The following is a 20,096-nucleotide window of genomic DNA, read 5'->3' as shown; positions in this document are numbered from 1 at the left end:
TCCTAGCACTTACTTAGGCTTGTGTCTTGTGTTTTTGATTGACTCTTCCTTTTGAGATACATGAATACATTTTCATTTTCATTTTAGGTGGAAAGCCAGATGACATCACCGTCCTTCTTTCAATAGTGGCTGAGTATACAGACTGAGTCGCCTAGGTGTCAACTCCTGCCTTTCCTTTCATCACCCCAAATTCTCCCCTGCCATGTGTGCTGATCCTGCTGGCGGGACCACGTTTCTTTGCCACTGATCTCAATGGCCAGTGATGTAAGCCTTTGCCTGTCTTTTTGAGACCCTGTTGAGATGTATGTTGAGAACCACTACTGTCACTCGCTGGCTCATGTCCGCCAGCAACATTTGAAGAGAATCAAGATCTGAAGATTGGCCTTTGCTTCTCATTGTCCTTTCCATGATGGGATGGAGGTTTTCAAAGCCAAAACGGGCAATTACTTTTCAAAAATGGTTGAGGTATTGAAAATGAGTGATGTTGGTAAAGTGAATTCAAAATCACAATGTGTAAAAGTGATTTTAAAAGTCTAACACAAATTGTATGTTATTGTACAACTACTAGAAACATTATTCATCAAAAGAAATGTTACACGTGTATTATACAAGTCTTTATGATTGGGTGTGGCTTTATGTTTTCATTATAAACTCCTATTTTTCAGGGGCTTATAATTCTGCTCTAAAACATTGCTCTGGATTATGAAATCTTGATCCCAGGAGCTTTTTTGTTAGACACTTGAAGAAAAATTCAGTTTATTTCTACGGAGGCAAACATTTCATGGTTTTTAAAGGATGCTCAATTGTGTGTGATTTCAGCGGTTTGATTAGTCCATATCACAGGCTGGTGGCCTGGTCTGCAGGAGGGGTAGGGAGATTCCTCACCAAAATGTTTTAATTGAAATACTACTCAAGATTGTAAAACTCCTCAAAGCCTAGACATTTCATGTTGTGGCTGAAATTCCTCCCAGCTGTCTGCAATGATGCCCCTGTGTGGGAGCTCTAGGCCCTCGGGCCTAAAATGGGTTGAGAATGGACAGCTGTAACTTTGAATTTTGTCGGCTTTTGATGGTCATGCTACCCCTGGTCTTACTCCCAGACCTTCTATTAGTAGCTTTGCTTGCTGTAGAGCATGCACCAAATTCAGGGCGTCCACATGGAAAGAGCACCGTGGGCAGTGGCAGCGGCATGAGAGCCCACGAGGAAGACTCCTGGTGATGATCTGACATTTGCATTTGCCCTCCACAGAAATTTAGCGGTTTCTGAATCAAGCTTAATGTTTACAGTTTCCAAATAGCCATCTTGCAGTGTGTAGTTCCTTATAAAACTACCCCACATTCAATTTTCCCATTATCTGCAAGCTCAAACTTATTTTTAAGGTTTGTGTACAAGTCGACTGCTGTAAAGATATATATTTTTGGGTCAGTTTTTTTCCTTCATTAACTTGTTGGTAGAAAAATATATATACTTAGAAATCTTTAAATTAAAGCCATGTTTTATATCTAAGTCAGGTAACGTTGGTTGTATAGATGAGAATGCAATTAAACCTGAGGAGAGTCTAGAAAGTCTCTTTCTCTAAAGGAGATACTTACTTCCTGGTTTATTGCATTAAGACTTATGTTTGAGGTTACCTCAACTTGTTTCAAAAGATTTTGTTTTGTGAATTTGTACTGTATATTTGAGTAACTGTCAAGCTTTTGTTTTATTTAAAATTGTTTAACATGTACCATGTACATGTCATTACTATATTTCAATGCATCATGCTTGTAACAGGCATTTCATTTATAATAAGAATGAGTTATTCATTTGTAAGCCGTTCAGTAATTTATCTACTATTCCTAAATTGGCATAATGTTAGATATCTATTTTAAATCACCTTTAATTACATGTCAGAATGCCTTAATTACCCTAACTTGACACAACAGAATTCTTTGGTAGAGCAGACGGGGGCGGGGCGGGAGGTGGAGGGAGACTTTAAATAATGCGAGCCCATTGTGCTACGAGAAAACACGGAAGCGTGAGTGGCAAGTGGCGGGGTATTTATTTTGCACAAACTATTTGCAGTCTCTGTGTATTTAAAAAGTAAAGAAAGTTGCATCCAGAAGGGTTTTGTGGGAACGAATACATTTATACTTGGGCTGACGACTTTAGTTCTTTTGCTTGGGTTTTGAATTATTTCTGGTCAGAGGTATATGTATCCTTATGACCTGGATATATTTTGCATTAATTTTCCAATGCCTACATTTAATTCCTGGTAAGAGCAGTGCTGGTCAAGTCACTGGCTTTTCTCTGCTCTCATCTAACCCATCAAACACAATCTTTGTAAAGCTAGATTGGTAGTGGTTTACACAACTCATTTAATCAACTTAATCTTTTTTGAGAAATGATTGTTAGAAATCAGCAATGTGTTTGTTCCAGTGACATTGAAAATAGTGGGACAAGAATTGAGTTTCACAATGGAACTGACTTTGGACCTGGCCTGTAGATTAGTGACACAAAATATTTTCTCTATTTTCTTTTTTCCTTGTCCTTTTTGTGTTATGCACTTAATTTTATAACCGCTGGGGGTCATGTGGAGTGCTACTTGACAAGTAACTCCTTCCACTCTCAGTGGTCAGAGGCTGTGTTTGGACCCATACTGGAATTTTCTAGATCACAGGACCCAAGTCTCTGTGGGGTGTGACTGAGATATACCACTTGGTGGGTCTGATTCTTAAACTTGATGTGTGTGTTAACTGTATTTTAAATCAAGCAGTATAAAAGACCACACACATTTGCCTCATGTAACGGACTTTTATAACAAAAGAGAATTTGGGTTTCTGATTTACAAATGGCAAATTATTTATCCCTCTCTGGATGCACCAAAGACCAGTAAAGTTTATAGCTTTTCCATCTATATTTATAAAGCAATACTGTATTATAAAAATCAATATTTTTATCACATGCTTGAAATTTTTATTTTGTTCTGTTTTAAAATGTGCACTCTAAACATATCAGAACCTTATTTCTTCCTGTGAACTTAAGCTGCCTGCGCACAAAAAAATTTATTGAACAGATATTCAGTAGAGGCCATAGGCTCTTAAAAACTGAAAGAAGAAATGAGGGGGGAAATTTGTCCCGAATTACTGTACTGGCTTGACATGGTTGATGGGTACTAAATCACAAAAGCATCCATTCCAGGTGTGCATGTCTGGGGGTTGGGCTGTGTCTAGATTAGAGACTAGATTTCAAGCTCTGCGTGATGGGAGGGCATGCTCTCCTCTCGGCTGCTTTTGTTCTGGGTAGAACAGTAGCCTTTAGTACCACCTGCAGTACCACCAACCTACCACAGCAAGTAACAAGGCAGGAATTGGGGGAATTCCGGAGTCAGTTTGGAGCGTTGTGGAGATTGTAAGCAGGATGGGCTAGAACTGTAAATGTTCGTACTTTGGAATAAGTTCATGTTCCTTGTCACCTTATACCAGCTCTTTGGCAGAAGCTACAACATCCAGTTTCCCTGGAAACTATCACATTTTTGCAATTAATACATTTTACAATATTAAAAAATCAAAATCTGCTTATAAAGCTGAGAATATGAAGCAGAAAACATTTGGATTCTGTTTGTAAAAAAAAATTAAATTCATTGCAAAATTGAACTTCTCAACTAAAAAGCGAAAGTGTCCATGTCAAAATTTTAACTGTTAGCAGGTCGTTTGTGGCAAAGATGGCTAAATATTGAAGTAAATTTGAATTGTGTATACTAATGAGCTGCTTTTTTTCTGTTGAGACTATCATTATTTGTCTTACCCAAGAGGCAATGACCTGAATTGGATGTCTGAAATATAACTTATGCAGGAATAGTTCTGTAAATACATTTAAATAAACTGTAAAGATATTTAATAAATATAGTATTTATACTAATCTGTGTCCTCCTTTTAATTCGAATATAACTAAATAAGATACCAGCCCTTGACACTGAGTTTGTTGGTCTCTGTCAAGTCCTCATTTCTCAGCCTCGTAGTGGAGCGGTGACCCCGTATCTCTTTGCCGTCATTTTCTGTCTTTCACTGGTTTATCCACCTTAGCTCTTTTTCACCAGCTGGTTTACTACATCAGTGCAGCTTCCTCAAAAGTTCATCATAATGGACTGATTATTGAATGTAAAATATATGTTTTCCCAGCTAAGGTGGCTTTTTGCATCTTCCAAATGCTATGAAGGGAAGCCACAAAAAAATCTGATGTCATTTAAATTTAGTATTCTGTATCCAAATTCTAAAATCCAAATTCTACACCATTTAACAATGTAACTATCTTTTACAGACCGGTGCTACATCCAAGGATTACTGATGATGCCTTCACAACCTAACTCCCCCTGCCTGTTTCAGTGAGTGAACCAGAAACTTGGTCCTCAGCAAGGAGACCCACAGTTACGCTTGTGTCTAGATGCTCTCTGTGTAGTCATCTGCGTTTGTTAGGAATGTGTGAAAGTCACTGTTAACCATCAGTGTAAGCATAAGATACATCAATTTTTAGTCTACAGTGTGAATGGACTTCTTGAAATTATGTGGGCATTGCCAATTTCCACAAAAAGCTTGGTGAAGGCCCATTTTTATTCACTGAGGAACATTTTGGGATGAACTTGAGTTTTTATTAGGTTATTGTGGGTAGTTCTGACTCATTACTAAGGTACAAGAGCCAAATTCGTTCTGGTTTTAGTTAGAACTCGTTCACAGTTCTAAAGTTTAGTAATCCACTCAGCCACCTTTGTTTATGAATTCCTCACAAATCTAAAGTACAGCTGCTTGCCAGTTAACGCTTCCTTGTGACTTGATGGTTTCACAGAGACAATGTTACAGAAGTCTAGTCTGTCAGGTTATAATTGACTATAAACAGGTTTGGGGGAGGGAGGGAGAGGCATGCATCATAAGATATTACATAACGATGTTTTTGTGCCAAATTTTTTAGTCTGTTTGTGCAGGTAAGAAGCTAATTCTTAAAGGGGAAAGAACAGAGAGTCATCTTCCACCTCACCCCACTCCAAACCCAGGCGCTCTTGGCAGTGGAGGTTGCCGCTCTGTATCAGATAACACAGAAATAAACTTTTGGCATCACTTAACATTAAATTCTTTTCTGATTCACACTGCAAAATTTAAAAATCACATCTGAAAATCAGAACCATTTAAAGCTATAAAATAAAATTTTACAATATATAAAAAAACTCCAAAGTGAAGGGGGGTAGCTATATATTTTTATTCTTGACCTTTTTTCCAAGGGTTATTTTACTTAAAATCTTAAAATAGAAAAAGCAATGGACAAAATAAGTCATGGCATTACATGAGTAAAGATTGCATAACTTTTTACTATGTCTGGAAGTACCAAAATGAAATGTTTGTAATCAAATACAAAAGACCTGACTACTCATCACAAAACCACAAGCCATGCTGACGCACTCCACACGGCTGCCGAAGAAAGTTTCACTACCTTGATAATACTGGCAAAGAAGCAAAGAAAATGCTAAAGTCCTAGTGTGAACGTGCATTGAAGAATTCTAACGAGCTTTTTCCCTGCACAGAAAACCCTTCTGCGTCCCAAGTAGCATAATGGATTTAAAGCAAATTACATACACTTGACAAGCAGCTATTTCTAGAGATGGTTGTTGTGCAAGATGATGTTCAGAAAAGCAGAAGCCCATCCTCCATTTCAAGGAAGCCCAAGACAATATCTTTAGACTAAGTGTGAAAACATGTTTGAGATGCAAGTGAGCTAGTGAATGGCTTGGGGGCCAACTCAGTCATCATTAAGTGTTAGAATGTGGAAAAACTGCCATAATTCACGTCCTCTTCACTGTCACTTGCTGTTGCCAGACTGTCGAAAGGGTGGCTGAAGTGCTGGTCAGAAGAAACTGCTCCAAAGAACATGCAAGAAAACTGGAGGGAAAAAGGTAACTGCACTTTATTCAAAGCTAAAGTCAGTGCTCCGTGAATGCTCCAGGTGACAGCCCCTTTTCAGAAACCTGGCCAGTGTGGTCTCCCTGACTTTGATGGTGATGGTTCATGCAACACCCAGAACTGGCCGACACATCCTAAAACGCAACCCTTCCTGACTTCAGAGGCACGCAGCTTGGGATCAATGCTCTGCTTCTGACTCTCCTGCCTAAGCCGCTCCGTACTCGGGGCTGTGGGGCCACTCTGCAGCCAATCCTGCTTGACTCCGATCCAGCGTCCCTTTTTCTCCTCTGCGACAGGAGCTACCCCTCCAGGCTAAAGCCAGTCCTTGCCTCCCTAACTGCCTCACAGCCCTTGCCGTGCTTCTCTACTGGATAGGAATATCAGCATTTTTAAATAATCACATCTCTCATTTGTACATAAACAGCCTCATCCCATTCTTCCCTGCAGCTGTCGCCTTACCTCTGCTGTAGAGTGGTCTGCACTTGCTGTCTCCATTTGCTCATTCTCCTGTTCTTCAGTCCTAGCTGAAATTCCTGACCCCACCACTTCTCAGAAACTGTTCGTATTATTGTCACCGCAAATTGCCACATCCTTAAGCCAATGACCATTTTCCTTCTTCATCCCACTTGATACTCACTCTGACACTTTGTTCTTGTACCGTCCTCATACCACACTCTCCTGGCTGCTCTGTGACTTTTCAGCTGGCTTACCTTCTACCCAGCCTTTGAATCAGAGTTTCTCAACCTCAGCATTAGTGACACTTGGGGCCTGATGGTTCCTTGTTGTGGGGGCTGTCCTATGCATTGGAGGATACTGAGCAGCATCCCTGGCCTCTACCCACTAGATGACGGTACCCCCTTCCTGAAGTGTGGAATCTAGAAGTGTCTCCAGACATAGCCCAATGTTGCCTGGGGGGCATAATTGCCCCTGCTTGAGAACCACTGTTTTAAATAATGGCAGTCCTCTCCTCTGTACCCTCTGCCTAGGAGATTTCATTCAGACCCCTGGCTGAAATTAGCATCCATATGCCAGGGAGTCTCAAAGTTAGAATTTGAACTTCAATCCGTATATTCTACTACCTACTTGGTTTCTGCAACTTCACATATCCAAAATTGAATTCATGATCTTAGTGAGCATTGATCTCATTTCTCCAAACCTAAGTCATCCTTGATACCTCCTTTGCCCTTAACCCCCAGAACCAATACATCACCAAGTCTTGCTACTTTTGTCTCCTCTATTAGCTGTCTCCTGTGGCCACCTCGCTCCATCTGGACTGTAAGGAATCACCATCTCTCACATGCTACAACTTCTTCCATTCTTGCCTCACTGCACCCCACTCTTCACACAATAGCTGCAGCTAAAGTTATCTTTTAAAAATTCAGCTCAGTCAGTCCACCCTATCAAAACCCTTCAAATACTTTAAATGCCAAGGTACTTTATCTGGTTCTTTAAATGGCTTATGAGACTCTTCTGGCATTATTTGGCACTCACCAATTTCTCTAGCTTCACTCTGTGCCATTGTTTCTCCCTGCCTATCTGCTCTCTAACCACACTGGCCAGCCTTCATCATTCAGTTCCTTAAAACCACCACACTCCCTCCATCACAGGGCCTTTGCACATGCCACACATCCACCCAACTCCCCACCTACTACCTTATCCCTTCCAGCTTAGCCCAAACACCAGTTTCAAAGAGAAGACTTTCTGACCTCCTGGATTAGGTCAGTTCACAACTTAAATCCTCTCAAAGCACCCTGAACTTTTCCTTTATTGAACTTATCAGTCTTTAAAAATTATCATATATTTAGTCATGTGACTGTTTAATGTCTATCTCCCCCCTAGTCTCTTATAAAGTTTAGGAACTTGTTTATTTTGCTCACCATTGTAAACCCTACATCTATGACATGTGGCCCTCAACAAATACTTGTGGAAGTCGCACAGTAGACAACATGAATGAATAAATGAATGACCCTGTTCTTGGCTCATCCTCACGAACCAGAGGGTGAAGATGTCCTCTGCACGGTGGCAAGTGTGATACCAGCTGTTGAACTCACACTCCAGATGGAACACCCCAAGTTAGCTGTGATATTGGCTGTGGTAGGCGGAATGATGGCCCCCCAAAGATGCCCACGTCTTAATCCCAGGAACCTGTGAATATGTTATGTCACATGGCAAAGGGGAATTAAGGTAGCAGATGGAATTAGGTGGCTAATCAGCTGACCTAGACTAGCCAGGTGGCCCCAATGGAATCTCAAGGATCCTTAAACATGGAAGAGGAAGAAGAGGAGTCAGCGTCAGAGTGAAGCGATGTGAAAATGACTTGATTGGCCATTGCTAATTTTGAAGATGGAAGGGGACCACAAACCAAAGAATGCAGGTGACCTCAGGAAGCTAGGAAAGGCAAGAAAACAGACTGTCCCCTAAAGTCTCCAGAAAGGAACCAGCCCTGCTGACACCTTGATTTTAGCCCAGGGAGACCCATTTCGAACTTCTGATCTCCAGAACTGTAAGATAATAAGTTTGTGTCGTTTTAGCCACTAAATTTGTGGTAATCTGTTATAGCAGCAATAGGAAACTAATATACTGCCTTTGATTGTACCTGGAGGCATAGTCTGAATTGCCTCTGAAGAGTCTAATATGGCCAAGGTCAAGATCCTAAAGCTAAAAGTGACCTTAAGACAGTATCTGTGTCTCTTGAATGTACAATACTATGTGCAGATAGCTCTTCATTTAATGTTTATGGTGCTAATTAAACTAGAAAGCTTAGGTTTACTTTGGTCTTTGAAAACTGCCCTGAATTTGCTACTGACTTAGGGTAAATGTTACTTGCTACCCTCTCTTGTCCCCACCTACTCTTTGGCCTTTAAGTCTGTGTGGCTGGATGATTGAGTCCTTCCCTGGTATCTGACAGTCTTCTAATGGAGAAAGCTTGTGAACAGCCATGCAGCTGGGAATTAGCCTCAAGTCCAATATGAATTGGGTAAGATGATAAATTATTATAAACCATTATAATCCCAACAAAATTACTTTTTAAACAAGAAGATAAATTATTATAAAATCTTTTTTAAAAAATACATATTTTCCCCATTTTGGTGCTCTGGAGAGCTGCGTATAACCTCTTGTTTAAACTTATTTTATTGAAAATCCACAATGGAAAAAATCACTGGTCACTGTTCAGAATATTCTAATACTCCTCTATCACAGTTTAAGTTTGAAAATCCCCTTTCCCAAAGTAGTATACTACCATAGATTTATTTTTTTAATAAGGTGAATTTAAATTGCTTTCATTTGGGAATTTTGTGATACGACTGGAGGGATTTTAACCTTCTTAAGCTATTTCAAACCAGGGCTGAAAGTTTGTCAACCACTGGCTATGCACTAGGAATACAGAGATGGGTAAGACTCAGGCCTGCCCTGATGAACTCACAATATACCTAGTGGAGCGACAAGCATCTATATTAAATTATCATGTGACGGTAATAATGAATAGGATCAACAAATGCTTTGAGTAGAATGAGACGTCTTCAAAAAGAGAAGTAGCATTTGAGCTGGGCCTTGAAGGGTAGGTAGGAGTTTAAAAGGTGGAGAAGAAAGGAATAATATCACCTCAGCTGCAGGAATAATACCATGAGCAAAAGTAGAACACAAAAGTGCATGCCAAACGTTTCCACTAAGGAACTAAGCAAGGATGGCTACTGTCTTCACTGCCATGCAACACTACTAAAGGTGATGAGCTGCTGCAGCTGAACGAAGGAGACCCATGGAGGCATTAAAGAAGAAGTAAAACCATCTCTACGTGAGGCCCACAGTGTGTCTGGAAACCTGAGAGAGAACTGATGGAAGCAATCAAATAATTCAGCAAGACAGCAGGAAATCAAATCAACATGCAAAAAACAATACCCTTCATATACACAAACAATAGGCAGTCAGAGAACATAATGCTAGAGAAAACTCCATTTACAATAGTAACATAAAAGGTTACTTAATAGTGAATGTGTAAAACCTATATAAGGATAGTTTTAAAACACTTCTGAAAGACACAAAAGTACACCTGAACAAGAGGAAAATACACTGCTTGTTTTAGGACAGAAGGACTCAACATCATAAAGATATCAGTTTTCCCCAAGTTAACAGAAATTTAAGGAAATCCCAATAAAAAAATACCAAAGACTTTTTAATGGAGCTAGATAAGTTGATATTAAAGTCCAAGTGAAATAGCCAGGAAAAAAATGATAAAATCTACAAAAGGATACTAACACTACCAGACATTAAATATACTCCGAAGCCTCCATAATGAAAAATGTGTACCAACACATGAAGAGACAAACAGCTCAGCCGAGTTGAAAAGAAAGTCTAGAAATAGACCCAAATACAGAAATGTAGCATATGATAAAGGGAGCACCTCACTAGAGCAAAGGTAGACCCTATAAGAAGTGGTTCTGGGATAGCTGAGTAGCAAAAAGATAAAATTAGATCCATACCTCACACCATACACAAGACAAGAAACTCCAAATGGTTCAGGATGTAACTATAAAAAGATGAAAAACAAGTTCTAGAAGGAAACAGGAGAGAATTCCTCTTTAACCTCCAAGTGGGGCAAGGCTTTGTAATTAATGACTCAAAATCAAGGGGTAATTTTTTTAAAGGTTGATAAAGCTGACTACATAAAATGAAAATTTTTATGACAAAAACAATTTAACAGACAACTGACAAACTGGGAGAAAATGTTTGCACTATATATCACAGATAAATGGCCAATATCCATTTATATATATATTTATATACCTATATATATGAAGAACTCTTAAAAATTGAAGGAAAAGGATAAAAAAATAGAAAAATATGAAGACAAAATAAACAATTCCCTAAAATTATAAAATGGCCACATGAAAAGATGTTTAACCACATGAAAAGATGTTAACCTCACAATTAGAGAAATGCAAATCAAAACTACACTGAGGGGCCGGCTGCGTGGCCGAGTGGTTAAGTTCACGTGCTCCGCTGCGGCGGCCCAGGGTTTGGATCCTGGGCGCGGACATGGCACCGCTCATCAGGCCACGTTGAGGCAGCGTCCCACATCTCACAACTAGAAGGACCGGCAACTAAGATATACAACTGTGTACAGGGGGGGTTTGGGGAGATAAAGCAGAAAAAAAAAAAAGATTGGCAACAGTCGTTAGCCCAGGTGCCAATCCTTAAAAAAAAAAGACTACACTGAAATACCAACTGAGATATCATTTCTCAACTATCAGTTTGACAACATAAGCTGTTTGCCAGGCTGGGGGAAATAGGCTCTCTCCTCCGTCACAGGAGGGGACACAAACTGGTCCAACCCTTCTGGAGAGGAAGCTGGCAGTACCTCACAAGACTACATATGCACTACCTTTTGAAGGAGCAATCACACTGTCATGAATTTGCCTTGAAGTTACACTTCTGATAATATGAAAACATATGTATAAAAGGTAACTCACTGCAGCTCTGTAACTGCAAAATACTAGGGGATATCTAAATGTCAGCAGATAGGAGAGTCGTTGAATTAACTATGGTACATTCACACATGGAATACTAAGCAGCTGAGGGGAAAAAAGAGAAACTGATATGGAGTGATTTTCAGTATATACTGTTAAGTGCAAAAACCAAAGTGGAAAACAGCATTTATAGTATAAGAAAGAAGGGACAAAATACATAAGTATCTGCTCATTTGTGCACAAAGAAACATAGAAATGATAAGTGAGAAACTTAACGAGATTTACTCCCTACAAGGGGCCCAGGCCTGGGCAGAGGAGGGAGGGAGTGACGCGCCCTGCATATACCTTTGTATAGTTCCCACTTTCAGTGCTGCTGATGGCTCAGCACTCGAAATAAACAAATAAAATCAACAAGGATTTGAGGAGAACCAAAACGGAAGACAAGCAAACAAATAAGGCTACCTGTATTACAGAGGATGAACAACCACACCGAAATATGAGAGAGGGAAGAACTAACCTAAGGAACTTTGAAAAACAGTATTTTGAATATATACTTTACGACTAAAGACAAAATAATGATGACAGATACTGTACCTCTAGTTAGCAGATTTGTTTTTCGTTGGGTATGGATTAGCAGTTCTGAAACTGTGGGTTCTAGGATTGAACAATAAGTAAACATACTGTGAATAATAAGCCTAGTTTCTGTCAGAAAAAGGAGTTATAAATAAAGCAAGCAGGAGGCTAGCATGGACTCAGTGGTGTTGAACTGGAATTGGAGGTATTACTATGAGTTTATGGATTTTAATATATATACGTATACAAATAGATATAAAAATTAATCAATACATGTGTATGTGTCAATAAATGCATATACTTCCTAGCTCTGTCTGCTGAGAGGGCCCAGAAGCAATGAAATCCTAGTACAAAAGGGCACACCTAGCACTCGGAACTTGGTTTCTATATACCATCTCCAATCAAAAGAACCAGGGCTCTTGGGAGAAATGGCTGATTCTGGGGTTGGAGCAGGAGAAATACAAGTTAAGCCTAGGACATTTTAAGCTTCCAAAAAGTAAGGAAGTGCTCAAAAAATGTTGGAGACAAGGGCTAGCCCCATGGCCGAGTGGTTGAGTTCACGCACTCTGCTTCAGTGGCCCAGGGTTTTTCCGGTTTGGATCCTGGGCACGGACCTAGCATCGCTCATCAGGCCATGCTGAGGCCACGTCCCACATGCCACAACTAGAAGGACCCACAACTAGAATATACAACTATGTACTGGGGGGCTTTGGCGAGAAGAAGAAGAAGGAAAAAAAGACTGGCAACAGATGTTAGGTCAGGTGCCAATCTTTAGAAAAAAAATGTTGGAGACATGTCAAAGGGACATAGGCTAGCAGTGGCCAAATATGGAGCAATTTAAGCAAGAAAATAAATAATGCTAGTAATGGATTAAAATTCATAGACTAATATCCAAGAGTATATCATGATATAAATAAATAATTGAATAACAAATAAATAGGGCAGAAGGGAAAGAACTTAAAGTGAAGTTTCATCCGACAAAAAGAAAAATCACCATTTGGCAAACAATCACAGTGATAACTATTTTAAATAGAAAAAAAAATCAATGAATGCTAAAATTAGTAGGCAAAAAGTATGATGAGGAACAGGATCTTTTATAGTCTCAGAGTAGCTCCCCACAAGACTCTTTCAATTACTAACAGAAAAGCAGTCGCTTTACACTGGAGAAATCTGGCAGATAGCACCTTAATCAGATAAAGACCATCAAGGAGACAAATCTCCATCGTGGGGCCGGGCCCGTAGCCGAGTGGTTAACTTCACGCGCTCCGCTGTGGCAGCCCAGGGTTTTGCTGGTTCAGATCCTGGGCGCAGACACAGTACTGATCACCTGTTGAGGCAGCATCCCACATGCCACAACTAGAAGGACCCACAACTAGAATATGTGGCTATCTACTCGGGGGATTTGGGGAGAAAAAGCAATAAGAAAAAAAGAGAGAAGATTGGCAACAGTTGTTAGCTCAGGTGCCAATCTTTAAAAAAAAAAAAACTCCATCGTGTGCCTCCACGTATGATAGACTAAAAGAACTCAGCATCACTGTTATATTCTTACCCAAAATGCACCACTGAAATTTAATCATGAGAGGATTCAAATTTGAGGACATTCTACTAAAGCATCAAGTAAAGAAAGATAAAGCAAGACCTAGAAAATATTCTAAAGGAGACTCTATTAACCTATGATGTCAATATTTAGGGAATCTGGATGAAGGCATATGGGAATCCTTTACACTATTTCTGCAAGTGAGTCTGAATTTACTTCAAAATTTTAAAAATTAAAATTTGATATGCATGTGTGCAAGTATGTGTATATATATGTGCATAGAAAAAGTCTTCAAAGGTAGAGTAATAATAAAAGGATGTGTAGTGATTATCTTTGATTACCTTTGATTTGTATTTTCTGATTTTTCTCCAATGAAATGATAATTGTACTATTATAGAAAATGTTAACACTTGGCGAGTCTGGGAGAAGGGTATGTGGGAATTTTTTGTACTATTTCTGCAACTTTTTAAAAGTAAAATTATTTTAAAGCAAAAAGCTAAAAACAAGCAAACAAATAGTGTGGGCTATATTGTTATAAGAACGTCACCAGCACCTTAATGGCTACAGCTTTAGTCTGGTCCACAGGTGACAGCCCTCCAGTGCGCCTGGCAGATGCTGCTGATCAGGTGAAGATACAGCTATGCGTCATTCTCAACACTGCTTGCCCAGACAAATGCTCGGTGGTGTTACCAGAGAGGAAACCCACGTGCCCTTCCTGGCACCGAGTGTGTTTTGTTTGCGGGCAGGAGGGAAGAAAGAAGGTGGCCTTGTGAAGATCACCTCAAATACCCGAGGGAAAGTCCCTCAATGAAAGTCCCTGAATCCAAGGAGTTCGGTGCAATCCCATGGGAGAAACGGAATGACCCAAGAGCTTTAAAGGCAGGAGACAACTAACATTTAATGAGCACTGACCATGTGCCAGCTCCATGTATAAGCTCAATTAATTTTCACAACAATTCTATGTAATGGGTAGTATTATTATTATCTTGATTTTACTGATAAGAAAACCGAGGCAAAGATAAATAACTTGTCCAAGTCACACAGCTAATAAGCGGCAAGACCAGGATTTGAATCCAGGAACCAGAACTCCAGAGCCCGTGCTCTGCAGCCCTATTCCTCGTTGTGGATGAAGGCTTGGACAGTCTTCTGCACACTGTGGAGGCGAACCAGAGTGGAGGAGAATGGAGGCCTGGAGGCCAATCAGAAGCCTGACAGTAGTTCAGGTGGAAGATGATAAGGCCTTAAATAATTTACCCATAATGTAAATTCAGTTTTGCAGGAGATTGACACATTCAAGCAAATAATTCCTTTAAAAAAATGGAACTTCCATTTTAGAATTTAAGCGACAGGATAGGACACTTGAAGAAAAGAGTGCTGCAATGGGGCTCATGGAGCTTTCAATTCTAAAGGTCACTCTCCCTAGAAAGGAAATCTGCAATCTAAGTGGACTGCAGAGAGGTGAAGCAGCAGGAAAGTGTTTTCTCTTGCTGCCTATGAAGAAGTAAGTAAGCACAATATGTGTGACCAAAAAGACAGGCGAGGGAAAATGCTTCTGCATAATGAAAAGACAGACTTTGGTTCTCACTTTATGGCCAAGCTAGTAATACACAAGAGAAAACTGCCATAAGTGCCAGGCATGTACTAGGTATTCAATAAACAGTGATGGCATCAAACTGAATAATAAGTGGACTTTACTATCCAATTTGTCCTAAAGGTCTTTTGTACAGCCAAAGATAGTGACTTTTTGAAATATTATTTCTCCTTTCAAATTTCTAATTCTAAGAAACTCATATTTCCAAACCAATAATAGTAGCAACAGCAAAACAAGCTTGAATAAAATATTAATGTAAAGATGCAAAATCGAGATTATCATTATTTGAGATACCTCAGTTTCTAATAAATTATCTTTATCTTCAATTCAATAGATTTCATAAGGTTTGACACTATAGCATTCTGTAAGCTTATCATCCTTCTAGTAAAATACTGGTAAAATAATAATATGTTATTAACTGGGACTCCACTATGAAGGAATTTGTCATGTTTGTTGGGATGGAATTTACATTTGTACTACTATGAATAAAGGATTTCCAACAAAATTTGAAAAATAGAATTAGAAGGACACTTATTTTGAAAAACGAGTTAGGGGCCAGCCCCGTGGTTAAGTTCACGCACTCCACTTCAGCAGCCTGGGGTTTCGCAGGTTCGGATCCTGGGTGTGGACCTAGCACTGCTCATCAAGCCAGGCTGGGGCAGCGTCTCACACAGAACAACTGGAAGGACCTACAACTAGAATGTACAACTATGTACTGGGGGCTTTGGGGAGGAGAAGAAAAAAAACAAGATTGGCAACAGATGTCAGCTCAGGTGCCAATCTTTAAAAAACGAGTTACATGACTTTAGCATGATATTTACATTCAAACATAAGTATGCTATAAGCAATCATAATTTATTCTTTAAAACAAGTGACCCAAACCTCACTTGAATATATTTTGTTAGAAATTACTCAATGAGCAGTTTAACTATTTTGTGTTGACATTCTATAAATCAGTCTTTTCTCTACCTCAGACTGGCTTCACCTCTCCTCTATCAAAACGTAAGAGAATTAATTTTCAAGATATTAAGGGTGGGCTGGGGCAAAAGGAAACAGAGGATGAGAATTCCTGAGCGAGACCTGGTCACGTCTCAATGTTTTCTGTTACCTTCCTGAGACACGGAGACCCCAGCACTTCCTCTGCGCGCCTGACACTGCTTGCTGGTACTTCACCAACGTCTCCGCTCACTCTTTTCAGTGGAGGGCTGCCACAGTTTTCCAAGGCAGAGATGTCTGTTAGCGTCTCATTAGGACAAAGCCTTTTGGGTGCCACTTTTCTCGAGATATGCTCCAGGGCCTTGCTGGTTACATTTTTACCAGCCTTTGAATTTGAACGTATCAGATCTGACCTGAGTTATTAATAGGGATTAAATGAATGAACCGTTTACTTTGAAATACATATTTTTATATAACCAATGGAACAACAGGGGATGACAATGATAACACTAGTTTAGGAAATATATTGCAATAACATGGGACTAATTGTTGAAAGTTAAGATTTACATATACAATTATTTAGAAATTCTCTAGACAGATTTGAATTTTTCAGTAAAGCAACCCAGTATACATGAGACAATCTTATGATAACAGGGCCAAGTCAAAAAAAAATCAAATACATTACTATACATCTATATGATAAAATTTTATACAGCCACAAAAATCATGTTTCCAAGTCATAATCAGTGATACTGAAACACGTTCACAACATCATATTTTGTGGGGAAAAAACAGGATCCAAAACTACATATGCTATATGATCCCAACTTTGTTTTAAAATATAAGTATATGCACAATAAAAAGTCTGAAAGAAAATACAGTGAGCCAAACATTAACAGTAGCTATCACTACGTGGTTCAAGTGTGGGTGATTCTGATTCTCTTCTTCATACTTTTCTGTATTTTCCAAATTTCCCATAGTAACTTTATGCTACTTTTATAGTCTTTGTACTTTTCTGTATTTTCCAAATTTCCCAGAGTAACTTTATCTTACTTTTACAGTGAAGCACCACCCAGAAAAAAAAAAGTTACTTAAGAGACAAAAGACAAACAATAGCTGTCCCCATGTTTGAGAAGAGAGTTCTAGGTAGTGAACACAGACTCTCCTGTGAACTTCCACACTGTAGCACTCCTAAAAAGCAACTACTAAAAACGGAGCTTTGGGTAACAACAAAGATAAACCAGAGAGTCTGGTTAAATTCTGATCAGAAGGAAAAAAAGCAAATATCTAGTGCCAGATTGGTGATATTTCTATGTTACAGTTAGATCTTACTATAGCTCTTCCTGATTCAATCAAAATTTCTCATCTTCTAATATTTTTCTCTTCAATTGTTTCCTAAATGAATGCCACTGCATTATTTCAGAATAAGATTGCAATGGCTTTTTCCCAACCAATAAAGACATTAAAACACGGCCTTACCTTTTTCGTTTCTGTGACAGACACAGTGATTGTGGAGAAGATGCTCTACTTGGCTCATCAGCTAATGTGGCCAAAATAAAGTTAGCTTCCAGTAACATATCATCAATACTTAGAGCCATAGGTCTAAAAAAGGCAAAGTCAGAGCAAACATTACACTTGTTTTCTGATGGGCATTGAGAAAACATTAGAAAATGACAACTAATTCAGGAGTAAAAAGAAACAGTAAAACTAGAAGTCCTTTATGTTTTTTCACAAATTAACACAGTTCTAAGAGCCAGAGGGCCCTTAGAAATCATCAGATCCAATTTCATAAAACACATCTATCCTGGGGCCGGCCCAGTGGCACAGTGGTTAAGTGCACACGTTCCACTTCGGTGGCCCGGGGTCCGCCGGTTCAGATCCCAGGTGCAGACATGGCACCGCTTGGCAAGCCATGCTGTGGCAGGCATCCCACATATAAAGTAGAGGAAGATGGGCATGGATGTTAGCTCAGGGCCAACCTTCCTCAGCAAAAAGAGGAGGATTGGCGGCAGATTTAGCTCAGGGCTAATCTTCCTCAAAAAAACAAAACAAAACAAAACACATCTATCCTAACTCAATCTCATTTGAAATTTCAGTTCTGAAATATCATATAAAGTATCATAGTTTCATAGAGATTTAACTTGTTTAAGCCATATATAATTTTCTAATTAGGCAATTTATTCAGCACCATGTCAAATTTACAAATGTTTTCACTCTGTAGAATATATCGTTCTCCATCAAATTACCAATTAAAAATTGCTATGTTATGGCATCTTTCAAAATTTCCGTTTGATGAGTGTTGCTAGTAAAGTTAAGGAATTCCTGAGGTATGAATTAATTTTGAAGTGATCCAAAGGATTTTATTATTAATATATGACAAAAGGAAAATAAAAACAAACTCAGAAAAGTTCCCAAGGACCTACTTTCCAGGAAAATCAAAATGAATGGATATAGGAGCATGTGTGGCTTCTGAAAATATCAGCATTCCCTGAAAGGAAAAGAAGAAAAAAACATGAAATCTTTATTAAAAACTACCAGTGAAAATTTTAATTTGACACAAATTTTGTTTACCTTCAATTCTTTGAAGCAAAATGTTATTTCAGTATCAACTCCAATTTGAAAGAAGTCAAACTCATCTGGCCCAACAAACATCTCACTGTGTACAGAACTGGTCAAATCTGTTCAATATTATAGGAAAACAACAAAATTAGTTCCGGGGGTATCTGTTAAATTTTAACATGAAAATATAACCTTAAGTGTGAGGTTAAAAATAGCCACAAATTCTTTGACATTCCTTCATTGAGAGATGGGGTCTATGCCTACATCCTCTCCCCTTGAATCTCAGTGGGTGGGCTCTCTGACTGCTCTGCCCATTAGGATATGGTGAAGTGACCTCGTGCTGGTTTCTGGGCCCAGGCCTTAAGAGACTGGCAGCCTCCACTTCCTCTATCCTCTGTCCACTTCCTCTATCCTGCAACACTCACTCTTGGAACTCAGACACCAAGCTGAGTTCCTGCTATATGAAGTCCAAGTTAATGGAGAGGCCACATATGTGCAGGCACTCTGGGTAACAGCCCAGCATCAATTACCAGGCATGTCAGTGTGCCACCTTGGATGTCTGCAGGTGATTCCAGACCTGCAGGTGATTGCCACTACCTGCAACTGCATGAGAGACCCCAAGTGAGAACTTCCCAGCTGAGCCACATCAACCCACAGAATCATGAGAGAGAAGAATAAACTATTTTAAGCCATGCCAAAACATAGTGGCTTATAAGCAATTAAATAATCAGGATACCATAAAAACTAATTTATTTTTGTTAGTACTATTAAAGGGAACTACTATTTATAAATATAGTTTACATATAATAACAAAGTTATGTTTTACTTATTTCATTATACCCCATCTTGTTTCAAAAATATTAACGAACCCAGTTGCCTAGTGGTTAAGTTTAGCACGCTCCACTTCGGCGGCCTAGGTTCGGTTCCCAAACACAGACTTACACCCATCGTCTGTCAGTGGCCACGCTGTGGTGGTGGGTCACATACAAAAAACAAAAGAGGAAGATCGGCAGTGGATGTTAGCTCAGGGCAAATCTTCCACAGCAAAAAAAACTTTTAAATTTTTTTTAAAAAGAGATTAACAGATAACATAGATGTATCACACTAAATTATAAAACATGGCTTAAAAAGTGAATTTTAAAAATTTTAAATTGAGATATAATCACATACCATAACTTTCACCATTTTAAAGTGTACAATTTAGTGGTTTTAGTACATTCATAAGGTGGTACAACCATTAACACTATCTAATTTCAGAACATTCTGATCACCTCAAAAAGAAAACCCACATCCATTACCAATCACTCCCCATTCCTCCCTCCTCCCAGCCTCTGGAAACCACTAATCTAGCTTCTGTCTCCATGGATTTAACTATTCTGGATATTTTGTATAAATGGAATCATCCAATATGTAGCCTTTTGTGCCTGGCTTCCTAGTATGATGTTTTCAAGGCTCATCCATGTTGCGGCATCTATCAGTACTCCATTCCTTTTTATTGCTGAATAATA

At 39.1% G+C, this 20,096-nt stretch overlaps 2 protein-coding genes across 6 annotated transcripts in view; one reads left to right on the top strand and one right to left on the bottom strand.

Moving 5' to 3' along the window:
* The window catches only part of PPTC7 (protein phosphatase targeting COQ7), a 35,892-nt gene extending 31,992 nt beyond the window's left edge, over positions 1-3,900 (top strand). Inside the window, exon 6 of the mRNA XM_046639769.1 lies at positions 88-3,900. Within this exon, the coding sequence (XP_046495725.1) occupies positions 88-146 (59 nt within the window). The 3' untranslated portion in view covers positions 147-3,900. The remainder of the gene's footprint in view (positions 1-87) is intronic.
* The window catches only part of RAD9B (RAD9 checkpoint clamp component B), a 49,025-nt gene that overhangs the window by 11,658 nt on the left and 17,271 nt on the right, over positions 1-20,096 (bottom strand). For 2 of the 5 annotated variants that reach the window (XM_046639768.1, XM_046639764.1), the window contains exons 7-10: positions 18,601-18,707; positions 18,453-18,517; positions 17,509-17,631; positions 16,202-16,442 (exon numbers count right to left, since the gene is read on the bottom strand). In XM_046639768.1, the coding sequence (XP_046495724.1) occupies positions 16,202-16,442; positions 17,509-17,631; positions 18,453-18,517; positions 18,601-18,707 (536 nt within the window). Of the gene's footprint in view, positions 1-5,239; positions 5,907-11,986; positions 12,047-15,683; positions 15,789-16,201; positions 16,443-17,508; positions 17,632-18,452; positions 18,518-18,600; positions 18,708-20,096 lie in introns of those variants that run through there. The other 3 variants (XM_046639766.1, XM_046639765.1, XM_046639767.1) reach the window with 3 other exon arrangements.

The sequence above is a fragment of the Equus quagga genome, chromosome 15 (assembly GCF_021613505.1).
Source record: "Equus quagga isolate Etosha38 chromosome 15, UCLA_HA_Equagga_1.0, whole genome shotgun sequence".
NCBI lineage: Eukaryota > Metazoa > Chordata > Mammalia > Perissodactyla > Equidae > Equus > Equus quagga.
This window is presented reverse-complemented; position numbering and strand designations above follow the sequence as displayed.